At 43.6% G+C, this 13178-nt stretch overlaps 1 protein-coding gene across 17 annotated transcripts in view; it reads right to left on the minus strand.

The window, feature by feature from the left end:
- Positions 1 to 1369: 1369 nt before the first annotated feature.
- The window catches only part of FOXP1 (forkhead box P1), a 624795-nt gene continuing 612986 nt past the window's right edge, over positions 1370 to 13178 (minus strand). For all 17 annotated transcript variants that reach the window (XM_037019201.2, XM_073230906.1, XM_073230907.1 and 14 more), the window contains 2 exons: positions 9001 to 9167; positions 1370 to 3860 (listed from right to left, as the gene is read on the minus strand). In XM_037019201.2, the coding sequence (XP_036875096.1) occupies positions 3716 to 3860; positions 9001 to 9167 (312 nt within the window). In that variant the 3' untranslated portion in view covers positions 1370 to 3715. The remainder of the gene's footprint in view (positions 3861 to 9000; positions 9168 to 13178) is intronic.

Raw genomic sequence — 13178 nt, forward strand, 5'->3', positions numbered from 1 at the left:
ATACAAGGGACTATCTTCCAAATGTACGCCTTTCTTGGAGGGCGAAAAAAAAGTAACAAATTGTCTTTACATCTTGGCACCTTGTAAAGTTTTTTTTTTTTCTTATACAAAAAAATTCAATAGCTTTGACACGCTCCATTATTAACCACTAGTTCACTGATAAACTTTGAAAGCTGACCCTGGAATTTCATCATGCAAAATATTTACCGCAGCAGGAGAAAACATTTTTTCAAAACAACATTTTTTTTTTTCTCTTTTCAAATGTACGAACTCGTTTAAGATAGCCAGGAAGGCAGTGGTAGAATAAACACAAGGGATAGGAATGTATCAAAAAACAGATTAACACACACGCGCGCGCGCACACACACACACACACACATCTGTACAAAATGCTCCAATCAATGAGAACAGGAAAAAAAAAATCCATCAACTATGTTACAATTTAAAAGCCAAAAAAAAAAAAAGGGGGGGGGGAGTTTCTCTCTCCCACATGTCAGGAAATGTCATCCAATATTCTTGAAGCAAGGGTAACTAAATAAAATACATGTGCAGCATATTCTGCAATTCCATTACATACAGTAGTTTTTTTTTCCAAAGCTGTTTTTTTTTTAAAGTATCATTAATATAAAGCAGTTGCACAAAAAAGCAAAGGTGTTTTGACAAACAGGTGTATGCATTTATTCCTTTTTAGGAACAATATCTAAAAAAAGAACTGCCCTCTGCCCTCCCCCAAAAAAGACAAAGATTCACACAGACACATTGGGATATATGTACAACATAATAAACCCATCCTAAAGAAGCGACTGGAACACCCCCGAGGGATACAGAACTGTAAAAATCATAGTGAAGTCTGCTTGCTGTAAAGCCTGAGAATTGTTTTTTTTTTTCAGTTGGTTCTTCTGCAAGGCTGTGATACCTGCAAAGATATGTAAAATCTACTTTTTCTTCTTTTTGCTACAGTCTTTAGACGAAGCATGCAAGACATACGACTAAGTGCAACTGAGTGAAATGTATTTTTTTTTTAATTTTAATCATTCCCTAAAGGTTTGAACTGAGGTATGCGTACTAACAGTTTCTCATGCTGTTATCTTTATTCATGTCTAGCTACACATGCTGAGAATGAACTAATCTACCAGATTTTTATCCTCTTTTGAATACCAAACTAACCAGCAACCCCTCAGTTTAGAAGCACAGGGCCCCCTTCCCATGACCCTGTCTGGCTACTGCCTGCACGTCATGAAGCTGCCTGGAAAAGTTAAAAAAAAAAAAAAAGTCTCGAGTGACCACAGACTGCCCTTTGTACAGAAAGCAGAGGGAGGCTTCAGAAGCAACTGCTGAAGATGGTTTTGTACCAAGCTTACGAGCGGACCGGAGTATTATTTTATTTATTTATTTATTTTGATGAAAAAAATGCTGACCAAAGCCTGATGAGAAAACAGGAAGGAGTAAGGAAACATTAAAGAAAACACAAGCAAAAAACCAGAGGATAGATGCCAAGATACACCAAAATTAACTCAGTGGTCGTAGCACAGTCCTTAAACCAAAGTGGCATACAATCTTTCTTTGAAAACCTGTGTCCTAGAAATGCTAGTGTGTGGTCTACCTACACCGTGGCAGCGTTCCTGTTCTCTCTGAGTGTCACTGTAACTCTCTCCTTTGTCAGATGCCCCCGATTTTCATGGGCATACATTCATTTTTTTCTCTGTGATGGGACTTTCTTCCTTCTTTCAGTCCTGTGATACTATTTTTATCTTCAGTAGCCCCATAATTTCTTTTACAAGAAGGAGTTTTGGTCTCGGTAGAAGTGCAGAAAAGAAAAAAAAAAAACAAAAACAAACCCACAATAACTAAAAAAAATGTAAGAACTTTGGCTCCATTACCTACTTGGTCTTCTCAGTTTATTCTGCGGTGAAGGGGCAGTTGTCTTCCTCGGGTTAGCGGGGCCTGTGTGTCGTCCACTGCCTCTAACTGCTTTTGCCTCCTTTGATCAACAATAAGAGGATATTTGGCTTCATCAGATAAAGCATAAAACAGAGAACATAATTTACCTTTGTGTAATATCTTTGGTAATTTTAGGAAAAAAAAAGGTACAAAGAATATAAATTAAGCTCCAAAAGGCTCAAACTAAAACAAAACAAAAGCTTCGGTCCTGGATAAATAAAGGAGGAACAGGAAAGTGGGTGCAGAGGGGAGCAGAGGGGTTCTGCGGACCGAGGGTGTCCTGACCGATGACCGCCACGTTCTGCAGGCCAGTGTTTGTTTCCCGAGAAGCCCCGGGCCGAGGGGTGCCCTCACCTCGTCTGCTTGCTGTCTTCTGTTAGATTTTGATTCTGGGTCGGTGCAATAATTTTACATAACGGACTGAAGTGCAGAACCAAATGTGCACGTTTGAAATGAACGCTTTAGCATTTGCCGAACTGAGTCCTCATTAACTCCCATAACAAATGCAATCTGAAATCTCATTTGCCTTCAAACAGATTAATGCCACTAAGCAGGTCTCAACTGATGTTTAAATTCAGCGCCGCCGCCACGTTCAGCAAACTTGCTCAGGGAAGCCGGTGGCCCAACTGCAACTCGGTCATCGGGGAGAGCCTTCTGCAGCCACACTGGCAGGCCAACGGTCAGATTTGTTTGCAGAGGGGAGGGGTGCTGCGGGGTGCTGCCTGTTTCCTTGTGCTGGTCAAACGATGTGGCATTTATTAAGAGGGACAATAACTGTCAAAAAAAAAAAAAAAGAAGGAAATCTGAACCCCCTTTCCCACCTCCAATACTGCTCTGTGGAATGAATCTGCTTGTTCCTAGAGTGTCTGTCTCTCTTTTTTTTTTTTTTCTGTCATTCATTCTCTTTCTGGCAGGGCTTCATATCTGTGCGAGAGGGCCTTCATGTGTAGAGTGCAGCATTTGGGACCTTTTTTGAAAAAGACCAAAACAGAATGTTTTCTGACTTTAGAGAAAACGTGGTGATGTCTGAAGGAAGATAGAATGAGTGACAGAAAACTACAAACGAGAAATGACATTCAGCTTTGTGTAATAAAAACACCTATTAACATTCATCACAAGGTACAGAAAACTTTAAGCCTCCAAGAGGCCATGGGCCCAAATGGAGGCCTGAGGTCAGAACTTAAAATGGTATAAGTAAGAAGCAAAAAAAAAAGCAATACATTAAAAAGTTTGGGATAATTATTTTTAACCCCTCCCCCCAATACACACACAAAGGCCTTCCCCATCCCAAATGGAAGCAAAAAAAAAAAAAAAAAGGTAAAGGCAGTGATAATCAACATGCAGTACTGTGCAAATAGGTCGTCCATTGGAATCCTTAAATTCTGGGCAGAGGCTTGGTGCACATGCTCAGCTGGGTGTCCTCAGTGTCCAACGCTGGCAGGACTGCAGTTCAGAGTCTGCTGCTAAAAGTGAGTCAGTTTAGCACATTTACAACACTGATGTTGACGGTTAAGAGAGGAAAATCCCAAGTACCAAACAAGTCCATCCAATGCACAGAGTACAAATTCCTTTTTTCAACAAAAAGTAGAAAAATCAAAAATACTCCCAAATGGGATTCTTGATGGCACTAAGAGTTAACACATTTCAGAGTCGTCAAAATGTAGTGAAAATTCTCCAGACTGTACACAAATGGAGAACGATTTCACTGCTAACTTTTGACGCCGTTTGTTTGTTTTCCCCAATCTTCATTCTTAGGGCCGGCCCGCCCAGACGGTCACTCCATGTCCTCGTTTCCTGGTTCGTCTTCGTAATCCCTGTCGTGGTCAAAATCTGGGCTGTGGTTGGCTGTTGTCACCAAGGACAGAGGCCCTTCGGCTTCCTCTGGATCGAGAGGCTCCTCTTTGACGTGGACAGGATGCCTGGGGAGACAAGAGAAGGGCCACTGAGGGGACTTCCCAACCCAGAGCATTTTGGACAACGCCAGAGCCATACTCTGGCCACTAGCCACAGGTACCAATGTAAATTAAAATTAAGACTTAACACAACTGAAAATTCAGTTTCTCAGTGGCAAGACCCCCATTCCCAGTGGTCAAGGGGCCGCATGTGGCTAGCGGCTCCCATGTTGGGCCGTGCTGCTTCGTACACTTCAGTGTGTACTCCAATCACCTTGGGGTTGTGCGAAAGGCAGCCTGTGACTCAGCGGGTCTGGGGCGTGGCCTGAGACTCGGCATCTCTAACAGGCCCCCAGGGGATGCTGCTGCTCCACAGAGGACCACACTCTGAGTACCAGATAAGAGGCCCCATGGCCCCATCCTGTGTGGATGAATACAGATCTTCAGATAATCACGCAAACTAAGAATCTGCAATACAGTGGTGGTTTGTGGAGACCACTGAGTGCAGGAGGCTGGGCTAATCGCGGCTGGCTGTGTGTTCTGCTTTGCTAGTTAACATGCACAACCTGTGAAAGAACTCTCTGGAGACCGACCCCAAGCGAGGTTCTATCATTAATCAACTTCAAGCAAACACAGCAAAGAGACACCATGATACATGCTTGAAACTCCAAATTAATGCATATTTTTACAAACTGTCAATAAGGCAAGAAAAGCCCTGCCAGGAAACACAAACGGAGAGGAAAAGGCGCGCTCAACACAACAATATGATAAGGAAGCAGAGCCCCAACCAGAATAATAACGCTGTCAGCCGTAAACAAGGCAGAACACCAGGCCGGCTGGTAGCGGCCACCGGGAGTGTGCGGCTGTGATGAGATCTGCCAACTTTCTCGTTATGGGCCCTGTGTGGCTCCCCCAAAGGGGACTGTGGGGGATCACATGGAACCACTCCGATAACAATTGAGAAATGTTGTTCGTAAATCATATTTACAACAGATCCTTTGCAAATACAAATTACTTTCTGTTGCAGGGCTTTTGATATGTAAAAGAACCATTCAAGTTAAACCAGTCCCAAGGCCGGGACAGGCTGCAGAAGGGAGGATTTTTTAATTGACGTTATCAAGTATTACTTAGTAATAAGAGGTGGTCCTGGGGATGGCTGGCTTCCTAAATAATTGATGTCGCATGCAAACCCCAAAGGCCACTCGAACCATTTAAGAACAAACAGAGGAGTGCTTTGGACTGCCCTTGACGACCCGAACCTTCACAAAAGCAATTGACTCTAACATTAGCACAGCCTAGAAGAGTGTTTGTTTGGGGGTAGACGTCAGGATAAATAGCTTTAAACAACTGTGCCCATATTCTTAAAAATGATTTGCAAAATGGCATACACTGAAGTTGTAGTATAGTATATTTCCCCAGGTGTGCTCCATGTATCTGCAGTTTTTCATGGTCCTATCTGTCTGTGTTTCCTACAGCGTGACCCAGAGCTTGGCCATCTAGCTTGTGGAGCCCAGCAGAGAGTGACGATGCACTTCAAAAGTTAGTTAAGAATTTTCAGACAGACGGAAACACAGAGCATTAGAACTCCCATGGTGTGGCCCCTGATGGTGTGCACACGCCCATGACGTCAGCCCTGGTAAGTCCCTTGTATTTTGGGAAAAACGAGGTATGCTGATTATGAGTCCTTAAAAAAAAAAATCGCCCATAAACCCTAGTTAAGATAGATTTTTCTTGTTTTGACCCATCCCCTCCCATGTAGGGCCATATTTTTACACATTGTAAACACAGCAAGGAAATGTTTTGTGGTTACATGTGAGATGCCCTTGTGCTGACACATTATGTGCTTACTACTTGGCATTTTGTGATTGTCTCTCTTCCTCTCTCCTGTTTCGCTCTTTGTATAATACAGTGACCACCTTTATTCATTAATCTTTCTACTTCTGTTGATTTACCTCCTTAGGATAAACTTTTAAGAATGAAATTAATTGTTGGGGCAAAGGTCAAAACATCTTAATGGTTCTGATGATTTCCTGGAGTGTTAATTTCCAGAGGGGCTGCATCAGTTTCAGTCCAGCTCCATCAACACCAAGCAGTCCTTTAAAAAAGTATTTTGTATCTTAGCTGGTATATGAGAAGCTCCGGTTCCCTTAAATCGTTTTCCTTACACTACAGACACGAGGAACATATCCTCATGTTTGCATTTCATATTTTCACTACTGAGAGTTTTCTTCATACATTACCCTTCCTTCTCTACTGATGGGATGATCCTGCTCATGTTTGTGGGCAGGAATCTGCCTCTGTTTTACTCAGCCATGTCTTGAGATTCCACTGTTGTCTCCCTGATCAATATTTTCCTTTCATTGTTTGAAAAAAATATCAGATGTATTAATCTTTTCAGTTCACAAACTGGAATCTGATGACATTGAGATGATAATAGCTTATGGGCAGGAGGGGCCTAGAAATTAATAACCCACCTATCTTAATGAAGGGCTTGTTTTGTAATTGTAGACTTTGACGAATGTTTTGCTAGGCAAAACGAATTAAGACAGACAGATGCATGTAAGGCCCCCACTAAACACAGTTCACGACAGAAGTTATGCTGTTCTCCCCCAAAATTTGCAGCCTAACTTCAGTAAGACTATTTACCATCCCAAAGACACAGGTTACCTCACCCTATCATGGAGGCTGGTTCCATCCCAGGGCTTAATGCAAAGTGGGTTCCCAAGAAATGCGAACTGATGAGATTTACTGTGATCCGACCTGACGGCACAAGCACGTTAGATACTCTAAGGCTTCTCAGAACTCCAGAGAAATTATAATCCGGCTTCATGATATTTCTTGGTACCTGCAGATCCCCCAAGTGTGGCAAATGCAGTACCACGGGCATGCAGTGCTTCAGAGAATAAAGAATGGATTTCCATGCAGGATTCATTCTAGGTAAGATGCTGACTAGTGAAGATACTATGCTTCACATACACCCACGTGTCTCCTAGAAATGAGCTGTGTCACGTACCCTCTCTGCCTGCAGATCACCACCCCTTCCACCTTTCTCTCCAATGCCTACTTCCGGAAGGGCTACGAGGGAATAAAACTGCAAAGCCACACACTTCCCTCCGGGTAATTCCTTTGTTTAGCCACTCTGGGAACACAGCAGGTTTTAGGTGAAGCTGGCTGGCGTTTAAAGGCCTTGTGTTCTCAGGGTGGGTGCCCAGCATGGAGTACTTTGCCTTGTAGCTCCTATCAGGATAAAAGTGTAATGCCCCAAAGCCGTAATTATGTCACTCCTTTCTAGTGGTTCACAAGAGAAACAAAATGTCACGGTACTGGGGTGTCACAGGAAGTACAAGTAAAGAGGTCTGCCTGGGCTGCTGTGCTGTGTTTGCAGCTTGCTTTTCATTCCCTGGACCAGAGCAGGTGAGAACTGATTAGCACCCTCGCAGTGTCATGCAGATGGAACGAGAGAGCAACCTACGTCCTCACCGAATTCGCTTCACTGAACTGTGAGGTCAAGAGGCAGGCACAGGGCAGAGGGTGCTGCCGACAGATCACCGTGTGCAGCAAACAGTGTGAACTTGCGAGCTCTGAGCGGCACGGTCAGCATTTTGACGTCTTTATTAGGCAGGGTTCCTTAAAAATCATGCCATGTGCTGTGAAACATGGTTTCTGCGAATACTGGGGGTAATCCAAAATTGTTAACTTTAGAGTGACTTTATCTTCAACAGAAAAAATTAGCATCACTCTAAATTTTGCCTGAGGTTTTTATCCAAGTATCCTGTTGCATGCTTTTTTTAGTGATTCTTTGTATGAAATAATAGGACTATACATCAACTAAGCTTTGGTGTTCACAGAGATAACGAGAAGTAGTATCTCTTTCATTCAGTAAGTTCAGGTATTTCTGAGTATTTCTTAAAGTAGGTTATATGCCAATTTTCATTTGCTGTGAACTTCCTTAATATCTAAGCAAATAGTCCTGTCATAATAATGATTTAAAGATGAATGTAAGTCAGAAACACCAGGTTGCTTTAGAAAGGATGATATATGGCAGCAAGAAAGATAAGATGTTGGGGAATAAATGCTAAGAGACTTCATATGAATTAAAACTGATGATTTCCAACTTTAAAGATCCTTTTCAAAGCACTTTAGGCATAAAATTCAAATGCTACATAATCAAATTTCAGATTCCCCCAAACGCATCAATTACCCTGGCAGACAGCAGGAGTTTCTTTTTGGCTTTAGATGCAGATCTGCCCTGTTCCTAATTGCTACAGGTCATATTTTCCATGGCTATCACCTAAGTCATCCTACAGTAAGATGCTGGGCGGTAATTCAGGAAGATCGTGTAGGTAAGTGGCCTCTTCTAGTTGCTCACAATAGTGCAAACGTTGAGTTGGTTTGTTCCTTGAACGTGGGCAAGAGACGCTGTCATTGTACCACATCTGCTGCAATTCAATCATTCAGGTTAAAGTGGATTTTGTCTTTTAAGGTCTCCTGGGGCAGAGGGAGCCCGTTCCTTCCCTCGCCCACCCCCAGGAGCCCAGGCCCCGTTCCCAGGCGGCGTGGACGGCCGTGGCCGCCAGTGCACTCGGTTATGTGTGCTCGTTATACTGCCGTCTGCTGCTATAATGCGCCTATTAATGTTCCTTTCGATATTTTAAGAGCGATCTATAAATCATGCCGCCTTTCATTTGGGCCATCATTAATGCTGAGTCGTAATGCTTTGGCGTCACGTTCAAGGTTGAGATTATTAGATAACCCAGTAAACAAGCATCCTTTCTCTCCTTGCTGGGTTCAGCGTGCTGGCAAGCAGAAGGAACTGCAATTTTTTTTACAGAGGTGCATAATAATTTTAGGAAGAAAAAGCAAAAATGTGGCTTAAATAATGGCCTGAGATGCCAAGCAGAGGGAAAGAAAAACAACTGAGTTGCTCACTGTTTTGCTGCAAGCACTTGTAAGGCTGCTTGAAGACAATGGCTTTTTATGGGACAGTTAGCAAATGGTCCTTTTTTACCAGGCTAAACATTTCCAGAAGCACACACTTCTACCCGGGGTCCAGGGAATCAGAAATTACCAAAGATGTGTAAAGTAGGGCTAGAGAAGGGCTTGTGTGCCACCATGAAACAGGGAGACTGGGGCGGAGGCGGAGGCCTTCCGGGCGGGCGGTACTCACACGGCTTGCATGGGGGATCTGCCCGGACTGCTGTCGCTCTCGTTGCTGTGCGTGTGGTCCGCTGCTCCATTCAGCTCTTCCCGTATTGCGCTGGCTAAGCCGCCCAGAGCGGGGTTTCCCATGGAAGCGGTAGTGTACAGAGGTATACTATTCTCAGCCATCGAAGCCTGCCAGCAACCAAGAGGAAATTTAGGAAGACACAGTTACGCCTATGTAGGGAGGGTATTACCTGTGGGTGTATTCAGTGATCTGGCTAAGTTCATCGTGGCACGGGTGGCCAGCACCAGGTGTTAGGTGTACAAGGAGTTTGCTTCACAAAGCTAGCTGGGGGGACAAAAGGATTCACGGGGACTCAGTTCAGCCCTGCTGTGTAGTCACATGTTTTAGGCCAGGCTATCTATTATGAGGTTTGAGTCCGATGCCTTATTTCAAGAGCAACTAACAGTGAGACTTTCATTTCCTTATCCACTGTGATGACTCCAGTATTGGGTAGTAAAGATTTGATCAGATTATTCTGGCTGTAGAGCTCAAACTTACGAGGACTTCCATAAACATTTACCTGCTAGATCCTATAGAAAAGGAAGAGATTACAGAACTGGAATCAATTTTTATCTCCCCCTGTCAGTTCTGTTTTAATGGTTTTTAAATCTGGTTAGTGTAGTTGGGGGTGGAAGGTAACAATAACTAACAATAACACCATGTCATCTTCCAGCCTGGGACCTATCTTGGAATTTTGGGATTAAAGAAAAATACCTCTGGCAAAAGGAAGCATTTGAATTGTATTTCTCTGGGGCACTAAAGTGCATCCACATTGAAGTCGAGAAAGTCACTCCAAGTGGATGTCAGTAAAAAAAAAAAAAAGGGGGGGGGGAATGAAAAAGAAATCCTAAACTCTGGTGGGCTGCTGTTCACTGGTTATGCTACTGCACTGGAATAAAGTGGCCATGCAGTCTGAATTGCAGACAGCAGGCAAACAGATCCTCGGATTGAGGTATCCGTACATGCTGTTAGGCCGTAAGGGTCGAGTGACTTTTCATTTTGTTAAGAGGACAGACTTCCAAAAACTGGCAGCAGTAATTAGACCAAGATTTATCAAAACTGTCCTTTTGCAGACTACACTACGCCTGGTTTTCTATCCTAATGAGGAAAAAGGACAATCACAAGACAATCTGGCATGGTGACTTCAGTTGGCCAGTCATACAAGAGTCCAGACTATTCTGGAAATCCTGGCTCTAGACACAAAGTAAGAGCCAAAATGAAGAACGAACAGGTGCAAAGCTGGGCTGCGGGGAATCCGCCTGTGATGGCAGTGGCAGCCTCGCTGGCTGCACAAACTCCAAAGGCAGAGCTGCCTTCTAGATTCAAGCCCTGCAACAGAGCACCCACCACCTAGCACAGCTTGGCTATGCAACTATCTCACAGCTAGGCCCTCGGCAAGCACGTAGCTTTTCCTTCCCTCCACTTCTGAATTTGTGTTAACTGCCTTCTTTGAAAAAGTGCAGGGAGCAATCCGAGTTTTATTTCCAAATGTGGTGAACTCATTTTGATGAAGAGCAAATCTGAACATTCCTCACTCTCCTACAGTTTGTCAAATCATTTGCATCAAGAACTTTTTGCAACTGAGCTCTTGTAATTGCAATAAAAGCATTTTTTTCTCTTTTTTCGGCAGAACAAAAATCAAGAACAGTTGCCAGATTTTCTTTTTTGTGTGTGCAAACTGCAGCTGGACAAGCACCTGAACTGCCCTTCTTATTTGAGACAATGCAGTGGGCGTGCCTCTCGGCCATGGAAGCTCTGCCTGTACCGTCACCTGGGTGAGTCTTCACTGGCCCTGACACAAGATCAGGCCGCTGTTACACGGTCAGAATGTGGCAAAAGTGAGGCCATCTCTAGGTTGGCATTTCTTCAGCAGCTTCTCTAGTAAAAAAAACTGAGGAGTAAAGACAAAACTGAAATGTGGATACAGATGTGTTCTCTGGGTCCCCTTGTGAACAGGGCGACGTCCTTGGGAGGACTTGTTCTCCGACAAGGAAGAGGTAAGTGAAGGAAACCCAACTCGGCCCTGTAAGACAGGATGAAATGGGTTGCTAAGAGAACACGGTGCCTGAGAGACCTGCGACAGTGCCTCTTGAACAGTCTTTGTTGAGTGAGTGATCAGTCTACCCAAGGGTGGAAAAATTTTCACCAACTGTTTCTGCCTAACAAAGTGGTTTTTTCTAGTCACTGTCTACTCAGGGAGCAGGTGGGTTACAATTTTTCTAATGGACTTAATTATATAAATGGCCCTGTGCACAGCACGCAGCTTCATATCCAACTGGCACCTCTGCCAAGAAAACGAGGCGGCCCAAGTAATGGAGCACAAGCCCGTAAGCAAGCAGCACTGCGCCTGGAGCACTGAGAGCCGCGCAAGGCAAGGCAGTCTATAAATACGAAGCTTTACGGTTACCCTTAGTTACTTCACTTTTTCAGAGCATAATGCAATCTGTCCCAAGTCCAATGTTTTATTTCTGTAGTGGGTTCTGCTGTCCTATTTTATATATTGTATATCATGCATTATGTTGCTCTAGTAATCTTTTTAAGATGTTGTTCCACTATTATTTTTACTTGTCTTGAGAAATGGAAATGGGCAATAATGGAAAGGCAGGCCTGCTGGGTGAGTCTTAATTTAATTTGCCCAGCAGAAAGTTAGTTAGCTTATGAGACCGGCAACTGACAGTGGACCTAAAGTGAGTGCAGAGAGCAGGAAGACCCATTCAAGGCATGCACTTGTATCAGTTTCTGTACCTCACCTCATTAGAGACATAAAGTGTTCTTGGAAAACTGCAGGATAGTTCTGGGCTATCCCTGGAAATAAGAGAGAGTATAGAGCATGCCAGAATAATTTTTTTTAGAGCCGGAACATGAATAGTTCTGTGATGATAAAATATACTAATTCAAATTAGTCACATAGTTAAGAGGATGGCTGTTTTACTGTGTGTGTTTTTTTTTTTTGCCTTTCTGTCTCATGAATGTAAAATGTGCTTGTAATCTTAATACTATTCCAGATAGAACAGACTTCACAAGACTCCAGGGAAAATAAGTTACTAATGAATGGTATTTACAGTGGCAGCATCTAAGCATGCTTTCATTTGCTTTGCTCAAGTTACTAGGTAAACTACAAGCAATTAAAAGAAACGCAGAAAGTAGTTCCGATTAAATTTAGTTCAGGCTAAAAGTACATATATAATTACTAAGCTCAGTTCACTGAAGACAGACTGTACAAGGTGAGAGAGAATTCTGTAGGGTGCAGAGCACATGCTCAGTAAGTACTGGTTTAACGAATAGTGAGAACCAGGGCTCCTGTGTCTCTCCTGTCCCTTAAGGAGCCTTTTCTAGACTTCTGCTTCTCTAACTGTAGCCTCCTGTTGTGAAATTTTAACATGTGTTTATGGCTCCTTGGAGGGGCACCAGACAGACACCGTAATAGCTAAATACCATTTCTGAGCAAAACAGTCCCCAGCAAGAGTGCATGTGGCAAAGGTCCACACGGTACTAGATTCCAGTCTGTACATCTGGTCTATCCCTAGAATATGTCATTTACAGGTTATCAAGATTGCCTTGGCTGGTCTTCTGAGATGAGCTTGGTACAGTCAAAATCAAATAGGACCACTGCTCAAAGGATGCGGCTTACCTACACAACTCTTGGGGGGCGGGGGGTGAGGATCACTGCAGTACAGCTGTCTGCTCATTGACTGACGAGATGACCCTACTGCTTGGCAACCCAAATGCAGTAAATAAAAGGATGGCTGGCCACCCAGGTAACCCTCTGCTGGGGCGGTACTCTCACTCCTGCTCAGTGGTGCCCACAGCCCTGGTAATGCTGGTTGTGTAACAGTGCTCGGTTTACCGGGAAGAAAGCGACATTGTATGCGCCTGTATGTAATCTTGAGCAATTGGCCAGAAACCCAGAGACTGTTCTTAAACACCTGTCTCACTTAAACAAAACCAGTTTACATTCACAATGTGACCTAAACCCAGCCCTCTGCCCCACCAGGGATAAAAGAAAAGATGCCAGCATAGACTTTAAAAGGAGAAATTAAAAGCTCTGCTTTCTCTTTAAAGCTGGGGAACAATAGAAGGTCATGTGATGCAGTGGCCTATCATCCAGCACATTAATAGCTGTGCTGGAGTAATTACAC

This window comes from Manis javanica, chromosome 3, assembly GCF_040802235.1.
Source record: "Manis javanica isolate MJ-LG chromosome 3, MJ_LKY, whole genome shotgun sequence".
In the NCBI taxonomy this organism is placed as follows: Eukaryota; Metazoa; Chordata; class Mammalia; order Pholidota; family Manidae; genus Manis; species Manis javanica.